The 19,322-nt window shown below is 40.3% G+C and overlaps 1 protein-coding gene across 5 annotated transcripts; it reads right to left on the reverse strand.

Moving 5' to 3' along the window:
- Positions 1-255: 255 nt before the first annotated feature.
- Nudt12 (nudix hydrolase 12) lies at positions 256-15,910 on the reverse strand. 5 transcript variants are annotated; one of them, XR_004943601.1, is made up of 9 exons: positions 15,811-15,910; positions 14,244-14,424; positions 13,391-13,602; positions 11,552-12,144; positions 10,405-10,572; positions 9,030-9,143; positions 5,172-5,371; positions 4,044-4,212; positions 256-1,023 (listed from the first exon to the last, which is right to left on the reverse strand). XR_004943601.1 is itself a non-coding variant. In XM_036173468.1 (8 exons), the coding sequence occupies exons 2-8, from the start codon at positions 14,292-14,294 to the stop codon at positions 4,102-4,104; spliced, it is 1,449 nt and encodes a 482-aa protein (XP_036029361.1). In that variant the 5' UTR covers positions 14,295-14,424; positions 15,811-15,910; the 3' UTR covers positions 3,366-4,101. The 5 variants fall into 5 exon arrangements, 4 of the variants coding, with proteins under 4 accessions (XP_036029361.1, XP_036029363.1, XP_036029362.1 ...); XM_036173468.1 differs by lacking the exon at positions 256-1,023 and having other exon boundaries at positions 3,366-4,212; XM_036173470.1 differs by lacking the exons at positions 256-1,023; positions 14,244-14,424 and having other exon boundaries at positions 3,366-4,212; positions 13,391-13,598.
- Between the last annotated feature and the right edge of the window lie 3,412 nt (positions 15,911-19,322).

A 19,322-nucleotide genomic window follows, 5' to 3' on the forward strand; every position in this document is an offset into this window, starting at 1 on the left:
TTTTCTTAAGTGCAAGCAGCAGGAAATATTAGATACAAGGATTTAGATTGTGGAGATACATAGACAAAAATTACAGGATATAAACTTGTTCCAATGGGCCATGACTGTCTCTGCCCCGGGGTATTTATAGAGACAACAAGGGGTGGAGCAACCCCCCACCCTCACCCCAGCACAGCCAAGTGCAGACCATCTCAGACACCTGCACTCAGGCCCGTGATCCAATCATCCTCTGGATGCAGACCTGCTGGGTAACGCCACTAGGAACCTGAAAACTGGCTCCCACAGTCACACACACACTGAATATGCAAAGAGAAGGAGGATTTGTTGCAAAGATGGGGGTGGTGAAGGAGAGGAATGGGGATAGAAAACAGCCAAAATCCAGTATGTACACACATGCATGAAACCATCAAGATTTTAAAACAAAACCAAATAAATCCATGTTTACTTTAGGAGCTGTTTTGATTTCTACTTTAGTATTTGGAGAAGAAGAATACCAAGAATGGTATAGAAGAAGGAAAGTTGCTTTTGGTATTTATTTTCACAATTACTTCCTGCAGTTCTTGCCTACTCAACAACTTTTGGAAAATACAGGCATTTACCGGCATTGCATAGAACCTCTGCCTCCTCACCGCAGCCCATCTCTCACATGTCCTTGTAGCATCAAAGCTTATACTTTTCCATCTCCTGGGCTCGCCTTTTTCATTCTGTCTTCTCTTCACTAGCTGTATCTTTAGCAGGCTGGCTAATTTTCACGACAATGCAAGCGTTGACTGCTCTCTGTGTGTCTGTTACAGTGAATTGAAGTACAGGGTCTGCGAGCGCCCTACCATTGAGCAATAGCCTCACCACTTTTCTTATTCCTTATTTTGAGACAGGGTTTCACTAAGGTGTCCAGCATGCTTTCAAATTCACTCTGTGGTGCAGGTGGGTCTTGAATTTGCAATCCTCCAGCCTCAGGCCTGATTGTCAGGAATTATAGGCTTGCTTTGCTGGGTCAGGCTATGAGCTTCGATTCATCACAAACTATATATAAGCAAAAATTTAAAAATGCAAATATTGACCACAGTAGACAATTAAGATCAACTGTGCTTCAAATCTGAAGATCTTAGTAATTAATGACATAAGTACATGCAAGCCCATGTGTTGGTACATTTTACCATAAACTACAAAATTTAAGATTCAAAGAGACTTTTTAAAAAAAATGCTTGTGTTCAGAGTGCCTTGGAAGAATTACACAAGTATATTACCACTGGGCAACAACCCTGCACCAAATCAAAATTTTAATGCTTTCATCAGGTAAAGTTAGAAACACCTGTAATCCAAAAACTCTATAGTTGAAGATCTCTGTATGTAAAGACTTGAGATATAACAAAATTGCAGCTCAAAAAAAAAAAAAGAAAAAGAAAAAGAAAAAGAAAGAAAAGGAAAGGAAAAAACAATCTTCCATGTACATGATACAGAATAAAATTTCTAGTTGTGTCAAAGAAATTCATCAAAACATTAGAAACACATAATACACAAACAGGGTATATTTTAATTCATTATTACACTGATTTCCATTGGAATACCTGTGTGACATTCACCCCTCTAGAACTGGTTAAGATAGCAATCATTACTATTTACATCTATCCTCATCTCTCCAAGGTCACAACTTAGGAATGGCTATTAAAAACAACCATTTATTAACTGATTTTCCACAAGTACGGAAGGAAACTGAAACTAAAATCTATACATTTTGACATTTGTATTTTACTTTGCTTTTTAACATTAAGGATATTGGAGTCCACAGGTACTAAAAAGCACATTTGAAACAAAAATGAGCTTCAATTGATCATATTTCATTATAATCAAAGTATATTAATATAGTTATATAGCTCCAACTTACCATGTATGTCAATGCCCTGTATAGGCTTTGATCTAAGGTTCTGATTCTACAATGCTTTCATTAACTCAGGAATAGTACTCATGAGTGAAATCAATTCTCTGAGACAGTTATGTTTAGGTTAAAAAAATTTTAAGTACTATACCTAAAATTTGAATTAACAGCACTTGATAGCTAAGTTAATTCTGTGGAGCTGTAGCTGTAGGTGGTTGTGAGCTGCCTGAGGAGGATCATGGGAACCAAACTATGGTCCTTTCCAAGAATGGAAAGTGCTCTTCATCACTGAGCCATATCCAGCCTTCCGCCTTGTGTTTTGAGACAGGGTCTCTCAGTGAGTTTACTGATGCGTTAGACTGACTGGACAAACCCCCAGGACACTCCTATCTCTGCCTCTTTAAACTGGGGACTCGATAATTATGTCTCTGAACGCAGTTTCTTAAATGGGTGCAGAGGATCTGAAGGAAGTCTGCATGCTTGCAGAGCAAACACCTTGATGCCTGAGCCATTTTTCTAGCCCCCATTTCACAGATGCTTTTGGTAATGGCTCCTGTTTCGTCTTCTAGGGAAAATCTAGTTCTTAGTTGCATACTACAAACTGCTACGATTATTATGTTCATCATTTATTGTGCCTAAAGTCTCAAGTTCGAACAGACCAGCAAAGAGGCAAAATACATACATTTATATAGTTAAAACAACTGCAGAAGAGCCAAGTAAAATAGATGTGTCTATATGGTAAAACTGGGAAATCCTGCAATTACTTTCTCTAGGGTCTTAGCAATTCAGTTCTAAAGTTTACTAATTAAGGGTGCTTAGGATGTGATGAAATTAGGTCAAAGCCAGGATATCATATTTCAGTGTAATGAAGATTGATGGTAATTATTATATATTCTTTGCCAAAAGAAATATATAATACACCCCTCATCACAAAATTAAATAAGCCAATGCTTTATTTAATATGTAAATATACTTGAGATTTAGTTTCTGACCTTCATAAAATGTTACTAACATCCAGTGGAAAATTGTGTGGTGATATTTTATCTGTGTCCCCCAATAAAGTTTATCTGAGGATCAGAGGAAAAAGCCGGCCTAAACATAGAGGTCAGGCAATGATAGCACACACCTTTAATCCTATCACTTAGGAGGCAGAGATCCATCTGGATCTCTGTGAGTTCAAGGCCACACTGGGAACAGAGCCAGGTGTGGTGGCACACACCTTAAATTCCAACACTAGTTAACCATAAAGGTCTGGAGGTTTGTACAGACAGACAGGAAGTGACAGAGCAGGGGTGGAACAGGAAGTGACATAGCTGGGCAGAGAGGAAATGAGATGGCAGAACAGAAAGGCACATAGGCGTGGGTATACAGGCAGTAGGTCTCTTTGGCAGAGGATCTCCAAGCGGGTAAGAACATGGCTGGCTTCTACTTTTCTGATCTTTTAGCTTTTCACCCTAATATCTGGCTTTGGTTTTATTTTTTTATTTATTGTTTTATTTTATTTTTTTTATTTAATAAGATTTTTTAAGATTCATGTTATAATATTGGAGAATCTTCACTTAATAACAGCTTTAGGTATAAGTAAAACAGATAGATGCAGCAGTTAGCTTTGGCTTAGGATTTAACAGTGAGGTCCCAGAGACAATCGTGTGCATGTGTTCTTTAGTTCTCTACCCGACTGTTGTAGTCTGAGATCAGTGATGGGTAAGTTGGTAAAAGAAAATCATTCTTCACACTGGTCAGATTAAACTCAAAGTGTTACTCTACAGTACCACCACTAGTACAAGGGGCAGGAGAACGGTAGAGAGAAGACCAAATATAGGCTGAAGCTCAACGTTCATTAACCTTATGTTGACGTATTTCTCCAATAATGAAGTTAGTTAGTCTTTACAAGGGATGGGTTTGCCTTCATCCCATTTCTGGAGCACACTTCATTCCAACATGATCTGTCTTGGTAGAAATATAGTTAGTCTCATGAGATAAAATTGTGAAGCACAACAAAAATGTTCACAGGCTGACTCTAAGTTTAAGAAAATCTAAGCCATCATTCTAATTTATAAAACTATGAATTTTGTAGTTAATAATGGAAAGAATACTTAAAATATTTTCAAGGTCCCCAAATTTTATGTTATAAGATTTAAAGATCAATAAATATATCTAATCTTACTTGAAAAATAAGTAGCATTATAATTAAATTATACTCCAACAGATGCTAGTAGTTTTCATTAGAGATTGGGGTTCATTCTAACCCAGTGTTTGATTAACTGATGTGCTATGGCGCGGCTTGGTGGTACAAAGAATGCTTGCTGCTTCCCTTTGGTAAGGACATCCATAACCTAAAACACAACCAGAAGACAACACATTAGTGAGGCAGCTAATGTCACATCCCAATTGCTTTGGTGAATCAGTGCTTCCGTTTTTAAATGTTCCAGGAAGGCATATCAAAACAAGGCCATGAATAAAAGCAAAATTCAACTTCTGCATTTAACATCAAGGTGAAGTTAACTTTTTGGTATAGATTCCTTTTCCACAATTCCTACAAAATACTACATTGTGTCCTTTTTTTTTTTCCTATACAAAATCTGGACTTTGTAAAACAAAACAAAACAACAATAAAAAGAAAAAAGAAATCCCAAACCAGTCCATTAATGTATCTCTTTTACTTAGGGATGTAATTTGAAAAAGTTCTCATGAATATATAGTATAACATATTTGTACATTTAATAACATCTATGTCTTTCTTGTCCTTCAGTATATTTCTTTCTTCCTTTCTTTCTACTTCTTTTCTTTAATAGATGCATTTTTAAAGATGGAGTCTCACTATACAGTCCAGGCTGGCTTGGGACTCATTATATGTTGTACTCAGACTCATGGCTATCCATACACTTCGGCATCATTTTTCAAAATATCTAAGAACTTCAAAAACTTCAAGGATTTTTACTGATTTTTGAGAGCTATTTGCTTTAATGTAAATATCTGAGATTAATATTTGTTATGTCTGAATTAATATAAAAACTTTGAGTTCACTAACAGAGATTTGTCAGCCAGTATAAAATGTGAATTTTGAAAATGGCACAGAATCGTCATTCTAGGAGAATCTCTCAGAATGAGTCAATCAGGACACATCAGCAGCATACAATATCTATATGGAATTATCAATTACATTATAATCCATTCATAATGAGAGGGCTGCAGCCACTCATTCAACTTGCTGGAATATGCATTCTTGCTGCATGCCCAAACCAATACTATCAGGGAACGATCAATATAATAAGGAAATGAGATTGAACTTTACCTGTTCTCTGGTGAACCATCGGGCATCCTCTATTTCATTCTTGTCAACTTTAATTTCTGTAGACACTGCCACAGCTAAACAACCAATCATTAAGGAGGAGGGCATTGGCCATGGCTGACAAGAGACATACTGAACATGGCCCACTTTGACTCCGCTTTCCTCTTCCACTTCTCTCCGCACGGCATCTTCTATTGTCTCCCCTAATCAGAAGAGGCAAAAGAACAGCGGCAGCTCAACATGACTTGGACACTGGGAGCTGCAAACAGGGCAGACACTTGGAAACTGCTCTGGAGAGATCCCCCATTCAATGAGTGCCAATTCTAGACTGGAAGTGACAAAAGCCTTACATTTGGAAGTCTGTGGCCACAAAGAGATTAGCCAAATGCCAACAATCAACTTCTGTTTCTTAAGAGCCCCAGTTTGCCAGTTTTGTGAAAAAAAAATTACAAAATCTGCAACTATCTATCACATACTCCTGATTGAACATTATTAAAAATGTTATTACCTCATATATCACTATTCATAAGCCATTATTATTTCATGAGTTTTATAAATGGTTGGTTTTGCCCTCCATTGAAAATCATCTTTTATTTTATTCTGAGATGGGGTCTTATGAAGCTCATGCTGGCTTTGAACCTGCTATGTAGCTGAGGTTGTCCTTCATCCACAGACTCTAGTGCCTCCACTTCCCAAGAGTTGGGGTTGTAGATAAGCATCTACTGTGGCACCCAGCTTCCATCAAACCTTGAAATTCAAACCACAGTGAATTCTTCCTAAACATTGTTTTACTTGTGAATAAACATTCTGGGTTTGTTGGAACTTCAAATAATAAAAAGATAGTAAGTAAAATTAATTGGGATGTTTAGAACTTTTACAATTTATAACAGTGTTTAATGAAACATATTTTTAAATATAGCTTTTTTTTTTTTTTTTTTTGCTTTTTCGAGACAGGTTTTTCTGTATAGTTTTGGTGCCTGTCTTGGATCTCATTCTGTAGACCAGGCTGGCCTTGAACTCACAGAGATCCGCCTGCCTCTGCCTCCCGAGTGCTGGGATTAAAGGCGTACACCACCGCTGCCCAGCTTAAATACAGCTTTTATTTCAAATAAATTGATGCATTCTCTCTACATAAGTTCTTGTACTTACTACACAAAATACACAGTTAAAATAAGCCATAGACTAGTTGAAGAGATTTGCCAGACCATAATAACAATAAATGCCTAAAATCAATTTTAACAAAGGCTAAGAAACGGAAACAAAACAGACAAAGAACACAACCATCTACAATGAAAAGGAATACCGGACGTGTAATATGCATTTGACAATGATGTTCCATCAGCAGAGCAACAGAAACACATACAGTAATGACACACCGCTTCTTACCTCTCTGAAGGACACCTGTAATCTGAAATCCCATGCTGGGCCTGGCGGCACTCGCCTATAACCCCAGGATGTGGTAAGCCAAGGCAAGAGGATACATTGGGAGCTTAAATGGGCTATAGAGCAAACATTCTTTCAAAGTGTGAAGATTCCAAATTGTGTAAAATCCAAGGTGGTAAGGATATGGACTAATGTAACATTCATATATTGTTGGTGGGGGTGTGAGTTATCAGGGAATACTTAGAGGCACTTGGCAATATTTCGTAAAGTTTAATATGCTAATATATGCAGTGATAATTCTACTCTCTATATACACACCTGAAATAGCTCTTGCAAATGTACATAAAGAGGGGGACAAAAATATTACATAAGTAATGTTTTCAATAGTCAAAATCCCAAAATAAATTAAATATCCACAGAACAGATGAATATACACTAGAAAATTAATGTGTGAAATACTACTTAGTAGGGTTTTTTTGTTTGGTTGGGTTTTTTTGTTGTTGTTTTTTTGTTTTTTTTTTTTTGTTTTGTTTTTTTGAGACAGGGTTTCTCTGTGTAGCTTTGGAGCCTGTCCTGGAACTCACTCTGTAGACCAGGCTGGCCTCAAACTCACAAAGATCCGCCTGTCTCTGCCTCCCAATGCTGGGATTAAAGGCATGTGCCACCACCGCCCAGCTACTATACTTAGTAGTTTAAAAATGGCTTACACTTTAAAAAAAATCATTCAATTTTCATATATTATGATTTGATGATATTCTTTCTTCTTCTCCATTCTTCCCAGATCCTCATCATCTATTTACTCACCTAATTTCATGTCCTCCCTCTCTTGAAAAAGCAAAAAACAAAGCAATAACAAAAAATAAACGAACAAGGTTGGGGGAGAAGAAAGAGGGGGAGCAGGAGGAGGAGGAGGAGCAGGAGGAGGAGGAAGAGGAGGAGGAGGAGCAGGAGGAGGAGGAGCAGGAGGAAGAGGAGCAGGAGGAGGAGGAGCAGAAGGAGGAGGAGCAGAAGGAGGAGGAGCAGCAGGAGGAGGAGGAAGAGGAGCAGGAGGAGGAGGAGCAGAAGGAGGAGGAAGAGGAGGAGGAGGAGCAGGAGGAGAAGGAGCAGGAGAAGGAGGAGCAGGAGAAAGAGGAGGAGGAAGAGGAGGAGGAGCAGGAGGAGGAGGAGGAGCAGGAGGAGGAGCAGGAGGAGGAGGAGGAGCAGGAGGAGGAGCAGGAGGAGGAGGAGCAGGAGGAGGAGCAGGAGGAGGAGGAGGAGCAGGAGGAGGAGGAGCAGGAGGAGGAGCAGGAGGAGAAAAGAAATACCCAAACAAAACAAAAACAGGGAGTCAATTTTGTGTTGGCCAATTATTCCTGGGAATGGGACTTGTCCTGGATTGTGGTTGATAGTCTCAGTGACACTCCACTGGAGAAAACTGATTTTCCCTTTCACAGAAGGTATCTATGGCAAATAACTTTTTTGTTAGAGGTGGTACTTTGTGTCCACATTCCCTTCTCAGCGCAACATGGTGATTAGGAGCAAGGACTCAGAAGCCTGGTTTGAATCCCTTCTCTATCACTGTAATTTGGGACAAGTTATGCAGTCCTTGTGCCGTACTGCCCTCACCTGTGAAAGCCTTGTAAAAGTGCCCACTTTATAAGGCTGTAAAAGGATCACAAGTTTTAATATGGGCAAGCTTCCAGCTGAGTGCCAGGTGATACATGCTTACTATTATAATTACCCAGCAGTGCAAACTAACACTATATTGAGATTAAACTTTACTAATCCAGATATTCATTTACTTACTCTGGGATACCTAATAAAATCCTATTACACGTGAGGCACTGACTCTGACTGTTTGATGTGTAAAAATGGATGGAAGAGATCATTTTATCTCACAGAACTGATGTGCTACTAAAGTCGATAATCTATATATTATATATGTATTATAAGGTGGTGTTGATCATTGCAGGGAGAAGTCAGACAGGATGCCTAGGATTGTACATGCAGGTATGGGGGCTAAGGACAATGATACAACCCTTAGAAAGGGTGGCACTTACATCTAGCACTGAAGAGAGGTATAAGCCCCCCCTGGATTGCTGGTCAAAAAGCAATGTATGACAAAGCGTATACAAAAAAAAAAAAAAAAAAAAAACCTTACTTGTAAAATTTTGAAAAGATACAATGCTTAACCTTTGTGATTAAAATATTATTTAAAACATTTTGGGGTTGGCCAGATGGTTCAGCGGGCAAAGGCATTTGCCACCAATCTGGATGACTCAAATCTGGGCCACATGTGGTGAAGAAAGAGAAAATTGATGGAGTTGCAGTCTGTCTTTAACAGTGCACACCCACATATATGCATACATACATTCACACACTAAAGACAATGTAGTAAAACATTTAAATGTGTCCGTTTTATAGCATCACATTTATTGGAGACTATATCTCATATGTGATCTGATTCAAAATTCTAAAAATTATTCAGAAAAGGCTTACCAGGTTCAATAAATCCAGCGAGACAAGTAAACATGCCTGGGGGAAATCGCTTTTGCCTGCCTAAAAGACATTTGGTTCCATCTGGATGGATAACCTGCATGATTACTACTGGGTCTGTTGAAAAAAAACAAAAACAAAAACCAAAAACAACAACAAAAAAACCAGACACACAAGTAACAGGAAATATAATTAGACTCATGCAATAATAATATTCAGGTATATCTTACAAGAAGACAATTCCTAATTATATGACACCTCCTTTCTGCTCTGTACTTGACAAATATCTGAGAAATTGCATAGAATACTTTTAGTAAGTGAAAGGAAGATGGGTTTTGCCATTCGTACTTCCAATCTGAGCAACATTTACTCTGTACTTAGGGTACACTAGGCACATTGAAAAATTCAAATTTTACTAAAAAAAAAAAAAAAACCAGTAAATTGCTTTTGCCATTTCATACCAATCCTCAATAAAATGCTTTTAAAAGTGAGCATGGCTCCTTAGCTTTGAATCACTAAAATAATAACACTTAGGTAACAGTTAATCTTTCTGGCAGTCAGTAACTTAAAACACCTTCCTCACTAGATCCTGAGGAGAGCCAGGAACTAAGTTCCTTAGCAAAGAAACAGACAGCCATTAAGTCGCCACTTCCTCCCTGAGACTCCATTGGGGATTGCCAAGTCAATCTACTTCCCTTGCAATTTTAAGGGCCAGATTATGGGATTTCTCCAGCTAGAGCAGAAGCACAGCAGCAACTAGGAGGAGAGTTATAACCACAAGACTGGGTACTGGCTCCAACAGGAACAGAGCACTGGAGACTTTATTATTCCTGCATCAAGAGGAGTCGCACTGACTAGCTTTGAAATGAAGCATCCCAACACAGCAAATTTATGTACTGATTAAACTAAAGGAAAGACATGACTCATTGTGAACAATGCAGTCTTTAAGTGAATAACCATGACATACATTTAAAAAAATGTAAACATTTCAGTTCCTTGAAAACTTTCTTTCTAGACTATCTTCTGACCTAAGATTCCAGGTAGCTGAGATTTCATTATCAAAAAACAAACACCCTCCCCCCCCCCCCCCCCCCCAAAAAAAATAAACATAAAAAGGCATGGGGTTGCAGACAGCTCAACAGTTAAGAGTGTTTCCTGTTCTTAGAACCAGAGTCCATAGCCCGCCACCCACACTGGGCAGTTCTCAGTGAATTATGACTTCAGCTCAATAGGATGACACTCCCTTCTGGTCTATAGGGTACCTGCACACACATGTTCATACCTATATGCACGTACGTACACGTATACACACACACACACACACACACACACACACACACACACTCACACTCACACTTTAAAAAAAGAAAAGCCTTACCGACTCTTGGATAAGATGTATTGTGGACGCCATGGAGACTAGGGCAGTTTTCTCTTAAACAGACTCTTTTATAGCCACCTTCTTCGATTTTGGTTGCGCTGCCACAGGTTGGGCAGAACTTATATCGACTGTGCCATGCAAGAACAGATCTTGCTTGAGCTACGACCCCTTTTAAAAAGAAGTATAAGAAGTTTTATTTCCATGCAAACTGGAGTAAGATGTAGGTACAATGCTTTGAAGCTTCAGTAAGCACGTACGTTGCTTTCTGAATAGCTGCTTGAACAATGGCTTTAGGATTTATTTTTATGGTGTCTCATTATTATTAATTTCTATATTTTGTTTTTAAACACTTATTGAAATAATCTCACAAATAAAATGATCACATAGCTAGATTATGGCAGCCATTCAAAAAAGCTACTTTTACTTTCAACTTAATTTTCAATATAACGAGTGAAAAGTCTATGTTCATTGTTCATTACCACTATTCTCATCTGCTTTCTCTCTTCTAGGAACTAATCCGCTCTGAGCAAGGCTCCTCATCTCCACTCCAGCTATTTATCTAAAATTCATGCTTTATGAGGTAGCTAGCATTAACCTTGTTTTTTATAACACACACACAAATACACACATAAAAATACACACACACACACACACACACACACACACACAATGTAGGTGGGCAGAGGGAGGCAGTATTCCTGTAGCAGCAATAAATGGGCATTTAGAATAAAACTCCAGTTTTTTTTTTTCCTTTTTTTATATGATATTAAAAAGCCCACCAAGAGAAAACAAAACAGCTGAGGTCTTTGGCATCATGTTCAAAGTACTACAGGGGTTCAAAGGTTAAGAAGAATTAAACGAAACCATCACACATGGAGGTTCACTCTAAGGAAACTATCTTGGCTGACTAATGCCGCTTCTCTAGTGAGAAGAGTGTCCTGGAGTGTCAACTTGAGGGAGATCTCGTGTTACTGCTCAGTGGCATATGCCACCCAGATGCCACGCACGCACACACGCGCGCGTGCGCGTGCGTACACACACACACACACACACACACACACACACACACACACACACACACACACACCCCTCCACACTCGCTTTAAAACCAGACGGTTACCGACAGAGAAGCCTTTCCTTTCCTCACCAGCTTCTTTTTCTTTCAACTGCAGAAGGGCTGGCATCGGAGGGTGAAGAAAATAACAGTTTTCATGTCTTTGCTTAAACTCTTCGGCGGCACCAGGTTCTATACCGAGAGCAAACCAGGCAACCAAACCATCCTCGTCCTCCTCCGGGACTCCCCCAGCATAATTGTGCGATCCTTTCCGCCGCATCTCAAGTTCTACTCCGAGGAACACCAAGGTGACTGTCTCAGGCTGAGCCAAGTAATCCTTCACATCCGTGTAGTTCAGCTGGCAGAGCTTGACTTCTGGCTGCTGTGAACTGTCTTTATTACCACCCAGAGTGACCAAGGGGTTTAAGTCTGAGAAAAGGACATAGACTGTGGCCGGGTGGCTCTCCTTAGCCTGCAGCCAGTCAGAATTAGCCCTTTTGTCACTTTTCCGGTCCAGTAGTGTTCTGCTAAAATAATTTTCACATTCGTCTACTTCACTGGTTAGGAACCAAGGCTTCTTCCCACCTTTTGCATTAGCTAACATGTTAGCTATATGCTTATAACCCCAAAACACAGCGATATCCAGCGCAGTTTGCCTTGATTTATTGACAAGTGATCTGTCACATCTAGACAGAAGAAAAATATGGAAAGGAAAATCAAATGAGAGGCGAAGTTTTTCTCTTGTATTTTACTAAAATATATACATAGCCCCACTATTGAATGTGTATATGTGCTTTTTTTTTTCCCTTTTTCATCATTTGGTTCATAGCTCACTATGAAGCTTCAAAGAATCATGTAACAATTGTAAGAAATGAAAAGTCAATGATAGTAGACATTTAAATAAAATGAAAATGTGTCTCTATATGCCATAAAGAAATCAAAATTCTATATTAGCCATAATGAGACTCACAATTTTTTTTGTTTTGTTTTGTTTTGTTTTTTGTTTTTCGAGATAGGGTTTCCTCTGTGTAGCTTTGCGCCTTTCCTGGAACTCACTTGGTAGCCCAGGCTGGCCTCAAGACTCACACTTTTTATTTAGAAGAAAGGCATTAAACTCCCCATAGACATTCTTTTTGGCAAAGTATGAAGGGTTAACTTATCAACTAAGGAAGTTATTTCTCAAATGTAGCTCAGAGTTAGACAGCTTGCCTGATATGCATGAAGACTTGTGTTCAATTCCTAACACTAACCAAAAAAAAAAAAAAAAAGAAAGAAAAAAGAAAAATGCTTTAGTGAGAAATTAGGCTACCTTTCATATGATAACTGAGCAATGAGCTATTTACTAGCCAATCAATATAAAGCCAGCTATAGAAAAAATGTGTGTTGTTGGTTGTTTTTTGTCTTTTGACTCTTTGGGGTGCCCACCATCCAGCTCCCAAATAAATCACACACAGAGGCTTATTCTTAATTATGAATGCCTGGCCTTAGCTTGGCTTATTTCTTGTCAGCTTTTCCTAACTAAATTAGCCCGTCTATCTTTTGCTTCTGAGCTTTTACCTTTCTCTATTTTTGTATACCTTTTTTTTTTTCTTCCTCCATTGCTTGTTGTGTAGCTGGGTGGCTGACCCTTGATGTCCTCTTCCTTCTCTAGTTCCTAGATCTCTCCTCTCCCAGATTTCTCCTTCTTTATATTCTCTCTACTTGCTAGCCCTGCCTATCCTTTCTCCTGCCTCTCTATTGGCCATTCAGTTCTTTATTAGACCATCAGGTATTTTAAACAGGCACAGTAACACAGCTTCACAGAGTTAAACAAATGCAACCAAAACAAAAGTAACACACCTTAAAATAATATTCCCCAACAAATGTGAAAGGACACAATAGCAGAAATTAAAGCACAAACCCTTTTAGGTGGTACAGCCCTAAGATGTTTACCCTTTCTCCAGCAGAAGCTGGACAATATCAGGGTGCCCATTCCTTGCAGCATACATTAAGGCAGTCCAGCCATTTTCGGAGGCTGAGTTGAGAAGAGATGGAGAATGACTGAGTATCCCTGCCAACCTGGCAACATCCCCTTCTGCAGCCGAACAGTGGAGTTCAGAAATTATTTCCTGTTTTGGATTTCTTGTTACAGATGACATTTCTTCCTTAAAGCAACAAAACAAAACAAGAAAAACCTTATTTGCAGTTGCTTTTTGCATGACTGGATGAACATTATTTAAGTGCTTATCTTGAAAAAACAGTACGTTTCCAAACCAATACACCTGTCAAAAGATAATTCATAGTCAACCGCTATTGCCATACAGATTTGGAAATGGTTATCAGTTGAGAATTATAATTCAATATGCACCCAAGAGTAAGTTCACAGAATAACAAAAGAGCTCTGGTAATAGAGATGAGGGGCTTGGGATGGTAGGAGAGCAGTAAGAACACAAAAAGGAGTGGGCATCTGCTGTGGATATCTTTCTGTATGTGGTACAGAAGAACAGGGCAGGGGCCCAGAGGAAAAAGGGTTAAAGCGGACAACAACGTTAGAGGCAGATGTTTCAGCAGATGATGAGTACATCCTCTCCCATGTCATAGATGTCATCTGGCAAGGAAATTATGGCTCTACCGTCATTCAAGAGCTTTTAAAACTTCACATGAAAACAATTTACTGGTTAACCTTACATAATTAATTTTGCAGTCCATACGGTTACCGAGTTTTGTTCATGATGTGGGGTAGACTAGATCAGGACTGATTTTCATTCCTGGATGATTCATGACTCAGCGCTGTTCTTGAATTTACCTTTGTCTCATTGCGCTGCACGGTTATCCTTGTCACAAATGAGATGACCATGCATTTTTGTGTCTGTGGTTGGAGACACGCTGTTGGTCCTTGAAGCAAGTTTTAAAATGATTAACCTTGTCTGCCTTGGTCTTCTGTTTTGTTGTGAACAAAGCAAAGCCATGGTTCTTAATTTGTAGTCCTGAGTGATGTTAAAAAATTAGCTTGAAAATCATTCATGTTTCAACTATCTGTTAACTACAAAATATTCCTTCTTTATTTCTTAGTACTACTGCAAGTTCAACCCAGAGCCTTGTCTCTTGGATTTCGAAAGAGCAATTTGTTTAGCAATAGTTAAGTCTGCAGTGTAGTCTGCACAGAGTTGAGGAAAATGATAGGTCAAAGATTAACTTTTTGATCTGGCCTCTGCTTTCTTTCTTGTGTCTTCCATTATTTATAAATAGTTTAAAACTGTTCACGGGAACCCAAAAAACCTGCTTAAAATCTGTTCGCAAATGAACTCAGATGTAACTTAGCTGATTTATTTTACTTATTTTCCCACTTTTTCATACTGCAGTTCTAAAATACTTGAAAATTATTGTAGCCACGGCAGTAATAACCCAGGACTTTGTTTTGAAGCACTGCTAAGTGTCTTCCAAACTCCCTTCCTCTTAAATCGGATCCACAAACTCCTGTTACACAGCTTTGAGAACCTCAAAGGAAGTTCATGTTGACAGCTTCACTGTTCTCTGTTCAGAGGTCGTGATTTCAGAGTTCACGGTCACTCCCTCACTGTCCTCATAGATCACCTCGGGTGACTGCAACATTGGTCATCCAAGCATGGGTCATACACTACCATCAATGCAATATGTATGCACAAAACATTCTCTGGACTAAGACATGAAAAAATAAGCCCCCTGTCCTTTAGCGTTTTCAACACCCAAGTCATTTAGAAATACTGCACAGGACTCCTTCTAGGGAAGGCAGCTGCACTACCTGTAAATCATTTCATATTGACAGGTCCTGTGGAGGGATAAAGCCTTGCCCCTGCTTTCCAAGGCTATTCGGAGAGGGCCATCAGAAGAGACTTGAGTTTTAAAGGAACCAGATCTTAACCAAACCAACATCCATTTTTACTCATAAGTAACCCGGGGCCCTAGACCTGCCCGGCATGGCTCTAGCAGGCTATAAAAAAGCCTCAGAGTGGACCTGTCAAATAAGCCACCAACCATCCTTTAATAAATTCCACTCGCTGGGCTGTCAAGACCAATTTAACCATTAAGAGCAACCCCCTCAAGCACGGTCTCTGCATGCAACCAAATGCCTTGAAGAGTTATTTTATTTTTTTTCCTTCTATTGTACGGTTCCTTCTTTCAAGGAGTGACACATCCGAAGTCGTCTGCTTTACCCCTTAGAAAACTTGGCTGGAGATTTTAGCAGCAACGGGCCCGCAGGCAGAACAGGTCGGCGTCCCGCGCCTGCGCCCTCTAAGCCCGCGCCAGGCTGCGCCACCAGCCCGCGGGGGACGCCCAGGGACAGCCCGCCCTGGAAGGTCTCGGGACAGACTGACGCTGCTGGGGCTACTAACCCAAGGGTGACCAGAGAAACCGCAACCGCGATGCAAGACTCCACTGGCAAAGTCAGCTCTCACAGTTCCTAGTGCTGGAGGTAACCTTCGCGACTTCCGGTGGAGGGCCACCGTCCTCGCACAGCTTTATGGGAGATGTAGTTTAGAGACCATCCACTGTGCCTGGCCGGGAGATTAGGGTGGAGTTGGGGTAGGGGTCAGGGTGGGGACCTGACTGAAGGTGAGCTAATCCTTCCCTCCAGATGGAAGTGTGCAGAGGAAAGTGCTGACGATGTGATAACTAGGTCGGTGGAAATGATCTTGTTTTCCGGTAGTTCTCATCCAGCTCCCGAACTTTGCTTCCTATGATACGGTTCACTGCCTATGAGTTTTCTATGGTGTCGTATAAAATGTTGTACAATCTGTTCACACATTAGATTAGGAGCAACCTCTACATCTGTCGATTTATTTTCATCTGATCTATCTTGTTTTCCCACTTTTTTTTCATGTTGAAGTTTTCAAATACTTTAAAATACTATAACAAAACTGTCATCTTTCAGGACTTTACTCTGAAGTAGTGCTGAGTGTCTTCCAACCTGCCTTTCTCTTAAGTCACTTTCCACAAACGGGACTCTGTAAAAGCCTCGACACGCATTATATGGAAGATGCTACCAGAGTTTGCCTACTTTTGTGTAGACCTTACAAAGTTGTGTGCGGAGCTTCCACCATACCTCCTGGATTGTAGGTTTACATAAAATAATGCACGAAAAACTCTTGCGACCAGAGTTGACATCCACAATACAATATTGTTGCTTTTCTTAATTTAATTTCCCATGATTTCATCTTCCAAAGCCTACAAAAGTTGTGTGACTCTTTGAATAGCTTGGTGTGTAGTGAGTGGTCTTCTAATCCCCAAACCAGGGAATTGTACGTGTCAGTCAGCAACACCCGAGGCTTATCTTGAGACTGAGCATGGCTTCCTCTGCTTTCCAGCCTCTTTCTCATATTAAAATTGCATATACCTGTTGACAGTACCTGTGTGATGCTTGAACTGGGACTGGGCCTAGAGCCTCATGTGTGCATGGTAAAGATTCTATTAGCAAGCTACAACCTACGATACTTCCATGACCTGTTTTTTTTCCTTTACCCTTTGCTTCTTTCTGTGAGTAGTTGTTGTGGTGGTGGTTTGAATAAGAATGGCTCCCATAGGCTCATACACTTGAGTTCAGTTGGTAGAACTCATTAGGAAGGATTGGGAGGTATGGCCTTATAGGAGGACATGTCCCTGGAAGTGGGATTTGAAGTGTCCGAAGCCCATGCCATTTCTAATTAGCTTTCTGCACCCCTACCTCTGCCTCCTCCCTGCAGATAAGTGTGTAAGCCCTCAGCTATGGCTCCATTGCCCCACCTGCCTGACTGCTGCCATGCTCTCCACCATGATGTTCATGGACCCATCTGCAGAAACTGTTAAGTACCCTCCCCAATCAACTTTTTCTTCTGTAAGTTGCCTTTGTCATGGTGTTTTTGTCACAGCAGTAGAAAACAAGGAAAGTGGATTATAATTACCAGACACAGCTATTAGATATTTCCCAATCCCAGGCTTACTCTTCCTCTTTCACCATTTGTTGGTGACAATATCTTTCTTGTAATTCTTGCTGGAAGCCTCCTCCTCTGAGACTGCTCTGAGAGCCTCAGTGGCCACCCTTTGGGCTCCCTTGTGGACTCCACTCTCAATCTCTTCATTGGATCCATGAATATTTATGGGCTTTGAAGGTACCCTAAGTGGCTGTTCCAAACCTTCAGGAAAAACACAGAAAACATACCCCAACTCCAACAATTGCATGGGGAATGAGCCAGACCACTTTTCTTTATAGGTTTGCCTCTTGTCCCTTCACAGCCAATGTTGTTCTGAAGCAGTGACATCATCCTCTGTATGGTTTAAGAAATTTAGTGTAAAGAAGGCCTCATTTAAAGAACTGGTAGGAGTAGGGAATTCTTTCCATTTTTTAGCTTTTCTAATTATTGACATCCATGGACTATTTGTCCACTATTCTGTCCCTGTGGGTTGTAAGGAATTTCTATGTTGTGAACTGTTTTATGTTGGGCATGAAAGTTTTGAAATGCACAAGAGTTGAAGCATGAGCACTGTCTGTCTTGAGGCTCTGTGGACACACCAGCAGTAGGCACATTGCTTAACTATTTGCCTAGGCTGTTCTCAGGAGAAGGGAAGTTCCTTGCATGAAAGAAGAGGCATTCTGATGATACAGAGCAAGCATGGCTATGGTGAGCTTGTATTAAGGTGGACTGCACAGTGGGAGGGAAATAGAATAGAGACCTCAAAGCCAAGGTATTGTCTTATGTATTACTGTCAGCCAGTGGTCAGGGAGAACTGAGGGTAAATTAATATGACCAATGTAATGAGAACTCTGGTGGTGATTCAAGAGTTCCTGAGTCCTGTGGAAAAGATGGTATCACAGTTGATCCTGGGTCCAACAAATATAGGCTGTTTCCAAGGCTTGCATTGCTCTCACTACATAGGGGCTGTCACTGTAGATATTGATTAAAAACAGCAAAGAGTTCTGCTCCCTAACCTGAGGTATGGGATATGCATTTTATTTTAGAACCTGGGGAAGAGCGGTAAGCAACTATGAGGTTGCTAGAACCATCTGTGTAGATAGTGTTAGCTGAAGCAAGATTGTGTGACTTTGGGAAAAATAAGCCCATTAGTGGATGCAAAGTACAGCATGTTAGAAGATGAGAATCAAACTGGCCAGGGTAAGCCAGTGATATTTCACCTAGCATTTCTATAATGCATTTGTGCTTCCTCGAGGCTAATTTTGACACACAATCTTAGTAAGAGTGAAGTACCATGGAGGAGGAATGTCCCCAAATGTCTTGCTGTTGCAGATTATCTCAGTAAGGGTCATGGGCCATTTTAAGATTGCTAATGAAAGAGGCAAGGCAAGTCCCACCTCTGACTGGACTATTGGCCGTAGCCACTCACACTGCAATTAGAGCCGTCCTGGCCTGGGAAGTAAGATGATGTGGAGAAAAGGGGTTGGTGTCTTCTTCTAAAATTTGGTAAAAGAGAAGAAAGTTCTTGGGTAGTAAGGTTAAGTGGTTGTCTGGGCCAATTAATGTCATCTACTAGTTTTTGATTATTACAAAGAGTTTTGAAACATTTCTTGCGAATTTCTAGCTTTTGAGAGAACACAGTGTTCTCTCTAGTTTTATGTAGATATTGGAGTGAAGATGGCTTTTGACCCTTTCCTAGAGGGCTTGCTTATATTTCAGAGATTTAGTCCATTATTATCCTGGTGGGGAGCACAGTGATACATGTGGCACTGGAGCAGTAGCTGAGAGCTACATCCTGATCCAGAGGTTGAGAGAGACAGACACGGGCCATTCTATGTACCCAGCCTGTGACTGTTTCTCCACCAAAGCAGTGACAGCAGTTAGTGTACCCCACCTCCACCTCAAATCCTACTATGCCTAGCAACAGGGCCCATATACTCCAGTAGGGATGGCTTGGG

The sequence above is a fragment of the Onychomys torridus genome, chromosome 23 (genome assembly GCF_903995425.1).
Source record: "Onychomys torridus chromosome 23, mOncTor1.1, whole genome shotgun sequence".
Classification (NCBI taxonomy): domain Eukaryota; kingdom Metazoa; phylum Chordata; class Mammalia; order Rodentia; family Cricetidae; genus Onychomys; species Onychomys torridus.

What these genes read in the sequence shown, in the direction of transcription:
- Nudt12 (XM_036173468.1), bottom strand. Translation starts at nt 14,294, where the DNA reads ATGGTCATCTCATTTGTGACAAGGATAACCGTGCAGCGCAATGAGACA. An exon ending in TGCAGCGCAATGAGACAAAG is followed by an intron (nt 13,603 to 14,243) that starts GTAAATTCAAGA and finishes TGTTGCTTTAAG; the next exon opens with GAAGAAATGTCATCTGTAAC. An exon ending in TACATCTTATCCAAGAGTCG is followed by an intron (nt 9,144 to 10,404) that starts GTAAGGCTTTTC and finishes TTTTTTCAACAG; the next exon opens with ACCCAGTAGTAATCATGCAG.